General features: G+C 39.8%; 2 protein-coding genes across 4 annotated transcripts in view; one reads left to right on the forward strand and one right to left on the reverse strand.

Moving 5' to 3' along the window:
- Positions 1–1,685, forward strand: part of LOC139446666 (striatin-interacting protein 1 homolog) — a 46,921-nt gene extending 45,236 nt beyond the window's left edge. For all 3 annotated transcript variants that reach the window (XM_071227938.1, XM_071227940.1, XM_071227939.1), the window contains 3 exons: positions 188–292; positions 477–681; positions 889–1,685. In XM_071227938.1, coding sequence (XP_071084039.1) covers positions 188–292; positions 477–681; positions 889–1,133 — 555 coding nt within the window. In that variant the 3' untranslated portion in view covers positions 1,134–1,685. The remainder of the gene's footprint in view (positions 1–187; positions 293–476; positions 682–888) is intronic.
- A 25-nt stretch (positions 1,686–1,710) lies between these two features.
- LOC139446668 (uncharacterized) lies at positions 1,711–16,650 on the reverse strand. The gene is made up of 4 exons (XM_071227941.1): positions 16,622–16,650; positions 7,616–9,705; positions 6,886–7,053; positions 1,711–5,273 (listed from the first exon to the last, which is right to left on the reverse strand). The coding sequence occupies exons 2-4, from the start codon at positions 9,642–9,644 to the stop codon at positions 4,405–4,407; spliced, it is 3,066 nt and encodes a 1,021-aa protein (XP_071084042.1). The 5' UTR covers positions 9,645–9,705; positions 16,622–16,650; the 3' UTR covers positions 1,711–4,404.
- Positions 16,651–16,773: the final 123 nt, after the last annotated feature.

Raw genomic sequence — 16,773 nt, forward strand, 5'->3', positions numbered from 1 at the left:
TATGTCTGTTACAGGGGATGGTGACTGCGAACTCGCTGTGTGTATGTCCGTTACAGGGGATTGTGACTGAACTTGCTATGTGTATGTTTGTTTCAGGGAACAGTGACTGTGTGAACTTGGTGAATGTATCTGTAACGGGAATGGTGACAGTTAGAAGTGCATCTATGAACATATATATCTGTTGCAGGAGAATGGCGACAGTCAACCATACTGTTGGAGGAATCTGTTTTCCTGTATCAACTTGCTCCGCATCCTAAACAAGCTCACAAAGTGGAAACATTCTCGTACCATGGTATGTTTCCCAGACTCAAACCTGGTCAAGGCGTATCATGTTGAGATGTAATGCAAAGTCTTTTGTTTCTTCATGCAACGAGATCCAAGAGCTACTTACTTCAGAGTGCAAATTTAGAACAATCCTTAGTGTCATACCCTCTGATATTAAAATGTGAATGATAGTTTTGTGTTTGTTGTTTTAGATGCTAGTTGTGTTCAAATCTGCACCTATCCTTAAGCGTGCTCTGAAGGTGAAGCATGCAATGATGCAACTGTACATCCTCAAGCTCCTCAAGATGCAAACCAAATACCTGGGACGCCAGTGGAGGAAAAGCAACATGAAAACCATGTCGGCTATCTACCAGAAAGTCCGGCATCGACTAGGTGATGACTGGGCATATGGAAATGGTCAGTTTGTTACTTGTTTGTTGTGACAGTCATTCACGGTTTCCCCAGCTATATGGCTGGGATATTTCTGGTACAATCATTTCTGCAGAAGATGCACATTGACTGAATGTAATATCAGGAACTTCAACCTGCTGGTTCTTTTCTTTTTGCATTCTATTTAACATGTTGTTACTTAATAATTAACAAATATTGGTTTTCTGTTGTCAGATATGGATGCTCGACCGTGGGACTTCCAAGCAGAAGAATGTGCACTGCGAGCTTGTGTTGATCGTTTTAACAACCGTCGATATGGCACTAATGGCACTGACCCTGACTTTAAGCCAGTGGATACGTGTACGCTGAGTGTACTGGGAGAATCAGTAGAACTGAGTGATGAGTTCATGCACAACTACGAGCGCTGGCTAGACATGGAAGTATTCTCAAGTCAGATAGACTGGGATCAGTTACTGTGAGATCAGGGCCTTAAATATTCTGCTGGTCATAGTGAGACCTACCAGACAACATCACTTGACAGGGGCCGTGGGGTAGTCTCATGGTTAAAACGTTCGCTCATCACGCTGAGACCCAGGTTTGATTACCCACATGGGTACATGCTGGTGTCCCCCGCTGGAATATTGCTAAGAGCAACGTAAAATCAAACTCACTCACTCACTCACTCACTAATCATGTGACAGATCTGACTGTGGGACACACTGGGACATCGGAAGTGGTGTCTCATGACCAGGAACATCTTCCACACACAAGTCTACACTCCAGCTGTACATATGTATATCACCTGTGTTGTAAATTATTGTGGAATTATGGACTTGATGGTTGCAACATGAACACTGTAGTTGGTCAGCCTGTGTCATGGTGTTAAGGAAAACCTGTACAAGGCTGATCACAATCATGACAAAACCCACCTTCAACCACAATGGTCCTGTGCTAGTGGGATTCATGGTCAAGACATCAAGCCATTTTAATGTCTGAGCATCAGTCCAAATTTGTGTGAAAAAAATAAATTAACCAAATCATTATGAGTTTGTTTATTGTTTTGCTATTATTCAAATATACAATTATACATGATTTTTAGGTGTACATTAGAATACACCTGATGCCATCATTCTCGCAAAAATATGTTTCCTATTTTTAAGTGTCTCAAATAAATTACAAGATGCCTTTTGTGAAAATAACTGACTGACTATCAATGAATCCCAAGTTTAGACAACACACACCACATTTAATTAAAAGGTTCCAATTTGATTGTCACTGTGCAATTTTGCAGAATTCCAGAGATTAACTTGTGTCTATGTACCCTCTGGCTACCCTGGTCAACAATCTTCTCTAACAATTAGGGGAGCACCTTTAGAATACAGTACCACAACTTCTCGTGAGGACGATCTCTGCCGTAGGTCACATGTCTCAAGACAAGCAACCAGTTTGTTTTAGTGAGAATCCGTCAGGACCCTAACCCCCGACCTTCGGATTGTTAGCCTGACAGCTAACCTACTGAGCTACGTCCACACTGTTAAACTTAGTGCAAATTTACCTAGTCATGCCTATGACGTTACGGAACTGAACGAAAAGGGTCGAATGGGTGACGGACACTTACGAAGGTTACGGGTAGGCATGGTGTCTCGTGACTTTAGTCTACGGACACTTACGAATGATCCCGATGGCACACTCGTCCCATTCCGTAATCTACAAGATACTGGGTGGTGAGGAATGAGCCGATATGCCGCGAACTGAAAACGGCTCCAGGCATCAGACGTCGAACTCGCGAGTGCGCATGAATGATATGGTATTTAATAATTCGTCGGGTGATTTTTGTGACAGAAAAGTGTGGTAGGGAACACTGTAAGGATGATGTGGATAATAGTAAGGAACGATGGAGGAATAAGCATGACTAGTGATGACACAACGGTGAGTTCGCTTTTGAATCAGTAATGAAAAATGTAGCCGGTGAAAGTGGCTTGTGTGAATGTTCCAGGACAGTTTCCAGTAGCCTAAATATTCGACACAAAACCATTTCATCCTTTTTACTCAACGTTTTTGTGGGAAGAATATAAGGAGCCGCTATATAATCTACAATAGCCACTAAACCCCTAATGATCGTAAAGGGGTGATTGATCGTAAAGGGGATCCAAGGGTTAAGCATAGACTTAGGGTAATCTAATAGCCACTACATTTGGATGTGTTCAGCACCACTAAATATCCCTAACAAACTACATTCTTGTGCATAATAATGAAAATTAATGCACCGAAAAAATAATATATGTATATTAGTTCCCATTTATAACCCTTTAAGCCACTTGAATTATGAGAAAAACGAAATAAAAAATATATAAAAAATAAAAGTGTTTTCGTAAACTAGCGCTTGCTATAAAATGCAAACAAATATTCAAAACTCTCCACAGCGCTTGGCGTATTCAATGACATTTCGTGTAGAGATGATAGATCACTGAGAGGAGCTTATGCACAATCGATGACCCCTGACGTCACAGGGCATTGTTTCGCCGATGTGACTGGCAACAAAATACTACAAATTACGTCATAGGGTATGATCAGGTGTTTGAAAAGTTTGTGGTACTGTATTCTAAAGGTAGGCCCAATTAGGAACTTATCTGCCACCTCAGCATTACATATACACCATAGTAATCATCATAATATTGACATTTTTTAAAGCATGAAGGTCTAATTAAATTTTATAGGTTAGTCTTACTGAAAGTGAATCTTTATTGAGACACATAGTTCGAGATTAAACCTCCATTTTCTGAACCACTTTGCAGTTTCATCAACTTAAATATATCTTACCAGTTTACAAGTATTTGTGCACAAATCAATCCTGTATAGCCAGTGATGGAATGGTTATTATGACTGTTGGGAGGCTAGACCAGGGAACTAAACAATCACTTGAAGAAATAATGTGTTGGTCAGCAAACTTCCACCTAGATCACAGTGGACTGCAAGTAATAAAGAGACTCCGTTGGGGTTTAATACAAGTTGGGACAGTATTTTAGTCCTAAACGATGTGGGAAGAAAGCCTAGTGACCATGGTGACACAGGCAAATTCGAAAGGATGAGTTTGTTACTGGCAATGGGAGTTTTCCCGATATACTTTGCGGATTCCTTTATTTAGTTCATTTAACATGAGATATATTGTCCAACTGTTTTAATGTGAGAGAAATGTTTCTTCCTTTACTTCTCACAAAGTAATAATGGTTCACTATGCTTGTCTACAAAATGTAAAAGAAACAAATATATGTGGTATGAACTTTGCATATAAAGGGATGATCGAACATTATGACCATACCCTGTAGGCAACTTTCATTATCCACAACTGTCAATGATGTGAAACAACAAACTGAATGGTGGTCCCGCAAAACATGTTGTTACTAACATATACATGTACAATTATGCACATAAATACAGTGTATGGTTTCTAAAATATCGCAAGTATCATGAATATTGTTAAAAAAAACAACAACCCAACATAACAAACTGCATCAAAATCATCTTGCCCTCTTTCAATAATTTCATGTGTCAAAAATAATACATTTCATACAAATCCATTACTTAAGAACATCGATCACATTGGACCAAGGTATAATAGTTAACAATGTCAACAAGATAAGGAGCACATTCCCTGACACCACTTCTGAACATCATTCTTCAGATTTAAAAGTGGAAGAAATGGATATTCCATTGTCAATTTCATATTTTGAATTAAAATGATCAACAGGATCAGAAGAGAGCCATGAATGCTCCCAGGCCTCCATAGTCAGGTTGTGGTTGTTGCTGTTGCTGCTGCTGCTGATGATGTTGTTGTTGGTGATGTTGATGAGGGTGCTGTTGATGCTGATGTGTGTTATGCGATGAGACAAGTACAGAGGAGGTGGTCGGCACAACGTAGGATGTCATTTGTGCAGCACCTGACACAGATTCTATAGTGGGGAGCACCTGCATGTGAGATGGGGCCTGGGACTGCGAGGCTATAGCTGTAGGGTGGGTGCCACTAGCTGGGGGTGGTGGGTGCAACATGGCTGCCTGTTGGTGTACATGTGCTGTCATACTTTGCTGCTGGCTACTCAGACCTGGTGGGATGTCCAGCACTGGACCCGGATGTCGTCCATGTGTGATCTGGGAACCATCTTCAGTTGGAGCAGTCATTCTCACATAACCATGTTCTGACAAAACAAGTGGCTGAGGATTCTGTTTGATAGGATTTGCAGGGTCCTCTGTTTGGTCCGCAAGTGGGGGATGAGGGAGAGGCACTACGTTCACAGGCCAGGCACTAGATTTAGGTTTACGAGGTCGACGCACGGTTGGGTACTTGGACTTTTCGGGGCTGTTTGACCCATGGTGTCGGAGAATATGATCTTTCAGTTTGTCAATCCTTGCAGAATTATAGTCACATTCATTACACTTAAATGGCTTTTGGTCAAGATGGATTCTCTCATGTCTTACAAGATGACTTTTTTCCACAAATGCCTTGCCACAAGTCGGACAGACATGTCGCCTGATGCCAAGATGTGAACGCATATGTGCTTTCAACTGACTTCTCTTTGGGGTAACGTAGGTACACTGGGGGAAATGACAGTGGTACACATCACCTGAAGCAAAGACAGACATGCCATGGTCACGTTGGAACAACAGTCAGTCAGTGCCTGACCTCGCACAACTTGTAGAAGCATGGGTACAGATCACATGGACTGCTGCATACATAGGGTAGGACTACAAACTGTATCTGGAACGTTGGTCCTTTAAAAACACCCAAACACCAGATGAATAATTATGAATCCTAACAACCAGGTTATGATCCCGAGATTGTTTTGGGCAAATATACACGAAAATTAAAGTCCTGATGATGTGCTCTAGTGCTAGATTACTACATCCGTCAACATGGTCACTGGATTGGTGTGCACATGAATTTCATTTCCAGCTCCCTGGGAAGTATACAACCCAAGCTAATTGTTCGAACATGCCTCTCCTAGTAGTCACATTACCATATCATTCTACAAGGTACCCATTCACTGCTAGGAGAGACATATTTGAACAAAGTCAAAGGAGACCAACACATAACATGTTTCAGTGTGGAGTCAAGCTCCTGAGCATGTTTACCCAACCACCTACTCTGGACAACTAACAATGTTACACTGTGGGGAAAAATTAGTGATGTTACACACTGTGAACATGGTACACATGACCACTTACCACGAAAACGTGATGTTTCATTCAAGTTGTGTGTTTTAATAAACTCAACATCGTGCACCCGTGTTAACATGTAACCACGGAAATCAGAACCAGATAAACGCGATGGCCGAAGGAGCTTCCAAAAGCGGGATAGATACAAATGGTATTAGGAGAAAAGGTACAGGTAATCGATGTGAGGATTCTGAGAATATGCAGGAAATACCCACCTGTGCATTCAATGGCGAGTTCAGATTCTATTGAGGGAGTCATCCTTATTTAAATACGGGAATATATTTTTAAAGCTTGTACATTTTATCATCATCCTTAAAAAGCTCTACCTAATGCTGACATCTCATACATGTATAAGAAAAACGACGACTGAGACTTGTTCTTCGTACAATAAAACACTGCAGGGAGAATAACACACACAACAAACAAACCAATGTGCCAATCTTTGTACGATTTCCGATAAACCAGACATAGGCATGCCTAAGACATTTGCCATGAAATTACTAAGGGCAAATCATTTACAGATTATCTGTGACCGTCAACTTTAACTTTTTATCTATTAATGGTTGTCTCCAACTTAACATAACCAAAGAAATCCATGTTGTTCTGTTGTTTGTATTAACACCAGATCACGTGCCCCAGTGAAACAAGTGCTGTTGCTAGTTATCTTATTTACATCCTTATCACTGCTTATATCATTGGGGTAGTGGCATACATGTTTTTAAGTCCTAGGCTTGTGGTTATAAATCAATATAGGTATTATTAATCATTGTTGTCAAACTCATGACTTGCATCATGATATTTGTTCATTTTGCAGATTGGAAATTAGTTACATGTTTATTTGAATTTTCCCACTGCTTACCTGCTAACATGATCACTGTTACAAATTAAAGCGAGAAAATATTTCTTTGTTAGCGTGACTTAATCATGTTGATTCTAGCATGTGTCGTGCAAAATACACTTGAGACACGGAACCAAATACATAAATGCAAGCATGCCAATACTGCATGAGCTCCTCAATACCTGAGTGTATACGCCGATGAGCTATGAGGTGAGACTGGTACTTTGTAGCAAAGCCGCATGTGTCACACAAGTACGGCCGGTCATCGCTGTGTGTCACTTTATGTTGGTTCATTGTATTCTTAGTGGCAAAGCTTCGATGACATATGTTGCACTCAAAGGGCTTCTCACCTTAAATAAACAAAACGTGATATGAAAAAGGACAACAGTTTGTACTGGAAGGACACTGATCAACTTTAACATACAACTACAATCATCATTGTCATTATAGACCTGACAAGCTCACTATACATGCTAAACATCTTAAAATGTGCCACAATTTCCAGTTTGCAACCAGAACCCAACCTCCTGAGCCTGCTGAAACTCTAGGCAAATCAGTGTTCCGACAGTAGTTGCAAATCACGCTAATATTCATGGTAAAAGTACTTACGCAACCATGTCACAGATCATGTTGGTCCTACTCTTTAGCATAATGATGTGCATGATGAGGACAAAGATAAAATGCATCTAGTAAAATACATTTACTTCTGACTACACCATGTACACAATCTAGAATGTATTCACCTTGTCTACATACAGGGAACCCTCGATAAAATGCCCCTTGATTTACTGCTACCTCGGATACAGCGTAGGGTGACCCTTGGCTCCTACAAATTCATCAGGAATTTCCCTATAGCTGTCGTTCAGGACTACATTATTGACCATGCTAAACATAATGAAAACTACATCAAACCTGTGTGAGATCTCTTGTGAGACGTAAGATTATTCCTTGCCCGAAACCGAGCTGGGCACTGATCACATGCCCATCTCCTTTCATCTGTGTGCCTATCCTTGTGATTCAAAAGGAGATGGATCTTATCAAATGTTTGATTACATTCTTCAAAGTCACAATGGTAGGGCGGTTCCCCGTAATGTTCCTTACAGTGACTGTAATATTCCTTGCTCCACTGACATTCAAAAGGACACATTGCACACTTGAAGGCTAAACCTTCCTCATGTATCCTTCTCATGTGATTTCTTAGTGCTTGTTCATTTTTGCCAATATAAGAACACTTTTCACATTTTGGTTTAATGGGTTCTGTGCCTTTCTTTGGACGTCCTCGTTTTCTCTTGAACCTTTGCTGACCCGAATGTCCATTATTCTCATCTTCCTCATCTTCTTCCTCCTCCTCCTCCTCTTCATCATCATCATCATCATCTTGTTGCTGCAGCTGTAGTGCCTGAGCTAATTTGTGGAAATTGGACACTTCTTCATTTTCCCCATCACATTCACCAGTAGGGGACAAATCACCATCTTGGTTTCTTCCTGCAGTGAAGTCGGGGTCATTTTCATCATCGTCTTCCAGCAATTCTTCTGGCTCTTCAGCTGTATTGTCCTCTTCATCATTTACTTCATCGCCATTATCAAATTCATCATACACAACAGGTTTAGGAACCCTGGAAGACTCTCTCCTTGTCACAATATCAGCTTCTTCTTCGAGACCTCTCAAGCCTGCTTTTCGTCTCCTCGATCTCTTCAAACCCTTGGTCAATCTTTTTTTCATCCTTGGTATTTTCTTTGGCTTTGAACTCTTACGTCCACTGGATCTCCGTTTTGGTAAATCACAGCTTGATGTAGACTGCTGAACAGCTTCAGGTAAAGATCCTTCCTCAGACTTCAACACCAACTGCCTGTCCTCTGACACATCTGCAACACAAAGCATTCGACTGTCCACCTGCTGCTGTAGCTTATGAGCAGAGTCACTATCTGTCTGCACAGCCACACTGGAGATGCCTGCATTGACAGGCTTCGGCCGGGCCACCTGCTGCTGGGTCACCAGACACACAGTCACCGGGGAGAACACTTCAGGTGCTGTCTTCCAAATACTACTCTGCACAACTTGGGACAGGAGGTAGGAGTACTTGCTACGGAGGTCACTGAAGGCATTGGTGTATGGTCCAAGAGATATCCCAGAGCTGTGAAGTGTCTGAAGGAGGAGGTACAAACTGGACTCATTGGTGGTGAAGAAATTCTCAGTCTGACTGATCTCCATAAGGAAGTCATTAGCTACAGTGGACCAGTCTATGTGACCGAGTAGCACAACAAAATACTGTTCCCTCTCCTTCACATCATAGCCAAGCCAGCTGATAATGAGAAACAGCTTCACCTCTGGCTTCAAGTTTATCACATACCCACTTGACAAGAAAGTGTTGAAGCGCACAGCACTTAGGTTAAGGAAATCATTCTGTTTAACTGCTTCAGGTAGGTGCATCTGAAGATATGTCAGAGAGTAGTCCTCCAAGCCAGAGAGCTGGAACTTGCGCGCCAACTGGAACGTACTGATAATATTGCCCACATGAAGGTTGCAGCGCAGTGACCCCTCGCACATATCCCGCAGTGGCTGCACCTGGAAACTGGTTGCCAAATGCAACACTTGGATCAAATTTACTTCTCGGAGGTCAAGGGCAGTAGTGTACATATAATCCAGCACAGCAGCAAAGACAGCTACGTTGTTGAAATTGATCTTGATGACCTCTCTCTCTATATTCTTCATGTTGAGCATGCTGTGTATGTAAGGACTCCAGGCAGCTACTACTGCACGGTGACAGTAAAACTTGACTGCCTTCACCTCTATCACCAGGTCACAGTACAGCTGCTTCTCTCGCAGCTGTAACAACTTCTCCAGAAAGGGCATCTTTATCTGTGGGGAGGCAGTGGAGGAAGGGTCTCCACAGCTGTAGCCATGATCGGAGTGAGGCTGGGACACCTGCCCATCCTCCATGGTGCAGACTCTCACTCAGAAGCTTCTACCAGCAGGATAAGCATTCAAGGATGTCAGACACCTGTGGAAAACAAATTGATGATAGTTGTAACAGATAATAGATTGATAACACTGACGAAATTCAAATTAATTAGTTGGTCAGTAATCCCAGCTATTTCCCAAAACCAGGTAAGTAAGTGGGTGAGCAAGCAAGTTAAGCTTATTGCCACTTTAAACAGTATTTCATTCTAGTTGTGGCTACCAGATCCCCCTCTTCAGTATCAGCTGTTGATCATCACTAATGGGGGCCATGTATCAACCCTTTAGCAAAGTCTGACAATCATCTTCCCGAGGCAAGAGAGTTAAGTGTCTTTAAAAGTCCAGTTTCCACCCTTGCCGAACTAGGCTGGAATTCCTGGGCTAGATCGTAGCGCCACCAGTGGCTATTACGAGTTATGTCCTTTCTATGCCTCTCCTATTGCCCAATCAGATTCTACCTCTCGTACCACTTGCGTTTGCTTCACACAAAATGGTGGCTCCCAGTCAGAACGATCTGATCGATAATCAAGACCTATATTTTGATAAAACGGTCTACCGTCTTACATCGTGAAATGAATCAAATCACATGAGCACCTTGATTAAAAACATAAAAAAATGTGGAAAATATCTGCTGACAACGAGTTGGCGGTGCACATGCTTTGCAAATCCTGCAATCGACCAAAATCTGCATGACAGTTAATGAACAGGATTTCGATTTCAGTGCATAGACTCGTTAGTCCAGCCAAAATGTAACTCCATAATACCAGCCTAGTTCGGCAAGGGTGGAAACTGGACTTTTATAGTCAGTTAACTTCCTTGCCTCGGGAAGATGTCTGACAATATGCACCGTAGGACAGAACATGACTAAAACTAAATTTTTATATTTATCATCATTATCATGTCCCTAACTCAATAACCATGCTAACACAACAGTCAACTAGAAAGGACAGCTAAATGGTGGTTCTGGAGCAGATAAAGCAGACCATATAGTTCCACAAGTTCATGCTACTTGTTATCATGCTTATGTGGCAATGACTGATAGTTATTAAACATAATATTTGGTATCTCCAGTGTCTGTTGTTTTATAATATAAATGTTTGCTCAGCAAGCTAGGTTTGTTTGTTTGTTTGTTGTTTAATGCAGCACTGAGTAATATCCCAGCTATATGATGGCAGTCGGTAAATAATTGAGTTATGACCAGACAATCCAGTGACTGATATTATGAGCATCGATCCAAGCAATTGGGATACGATGACATGCATCAACCAAGTCAGCAAGCCTGACCGCCTGACCACCTGATCCTGTTAGTCACCTCTTACGGTAAGCATGGGTTGCTGAAGATCTATTCTAACCTGGATCTTCATGGGTCATCTCATTACCAACACTTGCAACAATATTTACACATGTCTATCACCAGCTGATCAATGCACTATTGAAACTGCGTTTGAAATTTGTATATTCATTTTATCATGGAATTTCCACTTTCAACCAATAAGTGAATTAAACATTAAAAAACTATTAGTCAGTTAGTAAGTGAGTATGGTTTTACGCCGCTTTTAGCAATATTCCAGCAATATCACGGCGGGGGACACCAGAAATGGGTTTCACACAGTGTACCCATGTCGGGAATCGAAACCGGGTCTTCAGCGTGACAAGCCAACGCTTGAAATACTAGGCTACCTGACCGCCCCTAAAAAACTATTACATGTATTAACATGATTAAGGCCTCATTTAGAAAGTTGATAATTTGATTATAGAAACAACAGCTGAGTTCTTATTCCCTTTTTCCCTTATATATTTATAGCTGATAATAACAACACTTTTTCCAATGTTGTTTTCCTAATTCTCTATATATGTATAAATAAATTTATCTGCAATCATTTTTAAGTTGAGTGAGTGAGTGAGAATGGTTTTACGCCGTTTTTAGCAATATTCCAGCAATATCACAACGGGGGACACCAGAAATGGGCTTCACACATTGTACCCATGTCGGGAATCGAACCCGAGTCTTTGGCCTGACGAGCGAATGCTTTAACCACTAGGCTACCCGACCGCCCCTTTTTAAAGTTGAAACATTGATCATTGATCATGTTGATAGAAAACATCAAATCACTAACAACAACAAATTTAATGTTTTTTGCTGAAGCAGAGAAAATTTTCTATATTAGCGTAAGTGATTGGTCAACATAACAAGAAACCGGGTCTAGCTTCATAAACTGTCAACTGTCACTTCCAGACAACATATGATGTACAGTCTTCTTACTGCAATCTTATGACAATCAGTTAATGTCTGACATGTTTACATGAAACAATTATGAAAAGTACAATAATTATGCTTTCTTACAAAAAGACAGGCAAGACCAGTGAAGCAACACACAATGCTGTTTGAGACATTTAGTTCTATAGCGAGGTACTGGCAGAACTATAGGCACAGTTGTGACCTCGCACAGTTTTTCATGAGTACATTGTATTTCTATTTGTGTACAAGTATGAATCTGCTTCTTGAGTCAAGTGTAACTGAAGTTTTGACTAAACATGCTAAAGGTGTAACGAAAGGATTAGGTTGCGATACAATACATATCCTGATACTAGGGTGCAATATGATTCATATCCCGATGCTGAACTTATATTTCATAAGTTGATATTCTTTCTTTTTGCAGATGAATCACCAACTTGAATCATATGTTTTCAAATTTCAGAGATCAAAATGGCATATTGTAGGGCAGAGACCTATAGCTAGAGGGGAAATACTAGAGAATCTGTGCAAGCTGGATGTTGAACAGTATTGTTATAATTCATGTGCTCCTCTCAGTGATCTGTCATCTCTCCACACAATGTCATTGAACATGCCCAGCGATGTTGAGAGTTTTGAAGATTTGTTTATCAAATATAGCCTGTGGCAACGCATTTTCTAGCAAGCGCTAGTTGTTAAAGGATTTTAATTTTCACTATATTTGGATATTTCAGTTTCAATTTAATTCCTGATGCTAACAGGATTATAAATGGGACCGTATCTACCTGATATACATATATTATTTTATCAATTCATTAATTTTCATTATTAAAGGGGCACTGATCTACAGCAATTCCCCGGGACTGGGTGTTGCCTTTGTTATTGTTTTTTCCCTGTGAGTACCCGGATGATATAGCATAAATCTAGACTAGTTCGCAACCTGTGCTTTGCCAATCATAAGCGCATTTGTCACTTTTATTGATAGTGTAAGGGCGTATGGTCACATTGAACAACAAAATGAAATACAGCCGAGTCTTGAAGATAATATGGAAATGTAGGTATCTTTGCATCGGTAATGGTGACAGTTTTCATAAGTCACTTGCTTGTTATTGTGTGATTTTCATTCAAGCTACTTTGATTTGCAACACTAAGTAAATATTTCACCTGAGCATTACTTATTTTTATCGTGTGTATATTCAGTTGTTTTACAAATTGACTGAAAAATCTGTCCATTTGTGTTATTATGGTAACAAATTCCAAACATTTTTATGCTTCAATTTCATCACCCAGTGACTGAAAATGATAGGATTAAAAGAAAACAAAATTCAAAGTACATTTCTATAGTTTGGGCTTCTAATCCTAGCGGGGTTGTCGGGTAGCCTAGTGGTGAAAGCGTTTGCTCGTCATCCCGAAGACCCAGGTTCAATTCCCAACATGGGTACAAAGAGCAAAGCCCATTTCTGGTGTCCCTCGCTGTGATATTGCTGGAATATTGCTAAAAGCAGCTTTAAACAATACTCACTCACTCTAATCCTAGCATATTTAGTCTATTGTGAAGTTTTAAACCCTTTTGAACCTTTTAAAAATTGTTCGACACTCTGTGGAATAAATGGACAGATGTTTCATAAATCTGTAAATTACTGATATATTTATACATTTTATAAATTGCCTGAGTGAATAACATTTAATCATTCTTAGGGTGACTTTGTGACAGTAAAGTGTGGGAGAGGACACTGTAAGGATAATGTGGATCATAGTAAGGATCAAGGAAGGCATAAGCTTGGCTAGTGACGCCACAAGGGTGAGTTGGCTTTGGAATTGTTACTGAAGAGCATGACAAAGACTTGGCTACCGTCTGTAAGCAAATGGTAAGGACAGCTTAATAAACTTCGAGGCAATATCTGTTTTACGCATTTTTGAACACTAATTGGTTACCCATGATCTATGAAGATTTCGACAAAGTGTGCATGTTAATTCATTTCTTCAGCCTAAAAAAACAGACAAAGAGAGCGGTGAAAGCTCATCAGATGTCGTTATTTGGAAATACACCTGATGGTTATAAGTTTAATAATAAAAAAGTATCCCTTCAGTGAAAGCATTTTCAGATTTCAGATTTCGGATTTCGCAGATAATACAATTGCTACCTCTTGTTGTCATCCACTGTTTCCTGTAATGACTACACCTGTGTATTCACTTGAAGCTCAGTTAATGAACTTATTACAGGTATAATTAGTGGTAGCACCACTCAGATTACCTGACAAAGGTTCCCATTGGCATTTCTTGTGTCTGGGGTAATTATTTAATCTAAATCCAGGTTTGAAGTGAGGTAAATGTATGTTATGTAAAATGCACGTGGCAGCCCAGAATAGGAGTGATCAGATGATTTACTTTTTTGTAAATCAACAGAATTTTCCTCTCCTTCAAAAGATCAACAGAAAATGTGTTGATTAATTAATCACTGTTATCTTCCACAGTAGATTTGTCAAAAGCAAGCATTTACATGTGTATGTTTACTAAAGCAGACAGAATACACCCATATCTGGGCATGAAGTGCCAATGTAAAAACAACATACTTTGTTCAAAGTATTAGCCGATAATACGTTGATTGATTGTTCATTGTTATCTAATGCTATGGTTGTTTAAAGAACCGTGGACATTATGAAAATAGTTGTCACGTGGGCTTTCTCAGCTGACCTTTGAGACTTGACACCTATGTGAAACACTTGAAACAAACTAAGTGATCAGTTGAGAAACGAATACGGGTTATTATATCCCCAAACACTATATATATTTTAAAATATTTGATTGTTACAGAGACACATTACATCGAATAAGTTTATTTGTACAGCTGCAGACGTATGGAATTGTTCCTATATGTGGATATTCACGGATACATTCCTCGAACAAGGTAGCATCCTAAATTTATACATATAAACTTTGGTAGGTTGTAATTATGATATTTGCATATTTTTTTTCATTCATTTGCTGTTGCATTGAATAGAATCATTCTTGTTCCTCTACGTCATGGTTGGGAAGTTCTTCGATGTGAGACATACATTGTTTTCACAAGCCATGTATATGGTACAGTCAGACAGATTAACAGACACAATTTAAAGGGCCAGTACACTGACCATCGAGAAGCTTTGTTTGTAAACATGATCTGATAACCCCTCAGCTTACTCGGCTCTGTTCGCCTTATTCCGTGAGAAAGTTTCTGCTCCGGTTACCACATCGTGGGTGTAGGCTGATCACGTGACTAGACTTTATACTTGTTTGAAAACAAACACACTTATTCTGAAATAAGAACAGACTGACCCAATGCAAGCCTTGCGGTGCGCTTTACATACTGTTTTGCATAAGTATGTAGATATGCTCCTACAACTGCGACGTTGAGGTACACGACAATATAGCTTTACATATGAAAGTGACCGTATTGTTAGCTCTCCGTTGGGTCTCAATGACAGCTCCGAGAGCCATACAATCAATCTAAACATAGGATAAATACGCAAATAGTAACAGTTTTTCAAATGGTAACATTTCAGGATATTTTCTCAAAGTTAAATATTTCATGACATATGTTTATCGAAATGTGTAGCTGAAAAAGATGCAATAACTTGAATGGACTGTAAGATGTGACCATGTTGCAAAGGTACTAGGCTGGCCTCAAGGAACTCTGAGTAGGTGAGTGATTCCATGGCTTCATACAACGGAGGCATCTATATTGTACTCTTTGCCTTGATAAACACTGGCTTCTAATAAAAAAAAGCTTGCAATAAGCATGATTAGTATTTTGTAACTCTTCCGTATGAAAACATCACAACTGTCTCTTCTAATTGCAAGTTGTCAATTCGCTGAGCTCTATTTTTTAGGTTTGAGAATTGAATCGTGCTTGAACTGAAGGTGTGACATCACACTCAGAATTATTTCATGCATGATCTAAAAATACACTGAACATTGACATACAGTCCCTTTAAGTTTTAAAGTGAGATTTTGAATTAGTTTGATAAAACCTGAACTGCCCTCAAAGGTTAGTATATGATAAAGGAAACATTTGTTACACAGTTATTTCTGCATGTGAAGAACAAAGCTAGGTGGCCGGTTAAAGTGGCTGGTGGTATCTGTCGAGACTCCAGATGGCAATTGTCCAAGCTCCAATCAATCATTATCTAGGTCTAGTGTATACATATTTGTACCAAGAAATGCTTACAAAAGTACATATCTTTCAAATACAACAGGAAACATGTAAACCTCTACTTCTCACACAGAAACACAGTCTCACATTTATTAGCACTTCTTGAAACTATAGGCTTATAACAGCATGATCCACACTAATATTACACTATTTCACCCTCGTCTTGATAAGCTAGCTGGTAAGGCAATCTAGGTCAGCTATCTTAGTTTACTATGTCATGCTGTAGAAAGAATAATAAGCATTCTAAAATGTCGTTGGGTGATTATTAACAAAGTCACTGGGAGTTAAGAAAGGAAGCAATGAAGTGTTTGATCGACAAAAAATAATTTGAGGAAGTTGGTATGCTTTCGGAACTCTTTCTCATGAACGGACATTGGATTTATTATTGGAAAAAGGCTAAGAAATGAAGCGGCAAAGTTAAAAGGAATTACCGTAGAAATATGGTCAATGATTGTTCAGTGTTAAGGGATGACACAAAGATAAAATTATGATCTTCAAATGTGAAATATTTTCTAAAATATTAATGGACACAACCTTGAAATGTTCCCTCGTCGACGTCGCCATACACGGAAGTGACGTCACATACGATTATGCCTTGTTTTGACAAGATAGCGAGAAAAAATGCCAAATCCACTTTTATGGTAATTATCCTACCGTTAAACCATGTACGAATTATAACTATTACG

This window comes from Haliotis cracherodii, unplaced genomic scaffold (genome assembly GCF_022045235.1).
Source record: "Haliotis cracherodii isolate W230 unplaced genomic scaffold, xgHalCrac1.p SCAF_6, whole genome shotgun sequence".
Lineage (NCBI taxonomy): Eukaryota > Metazoa > Mollusca > Gastropoda > Lepetellida > Haliotidae > Haliotis > Haliotis cracherodii.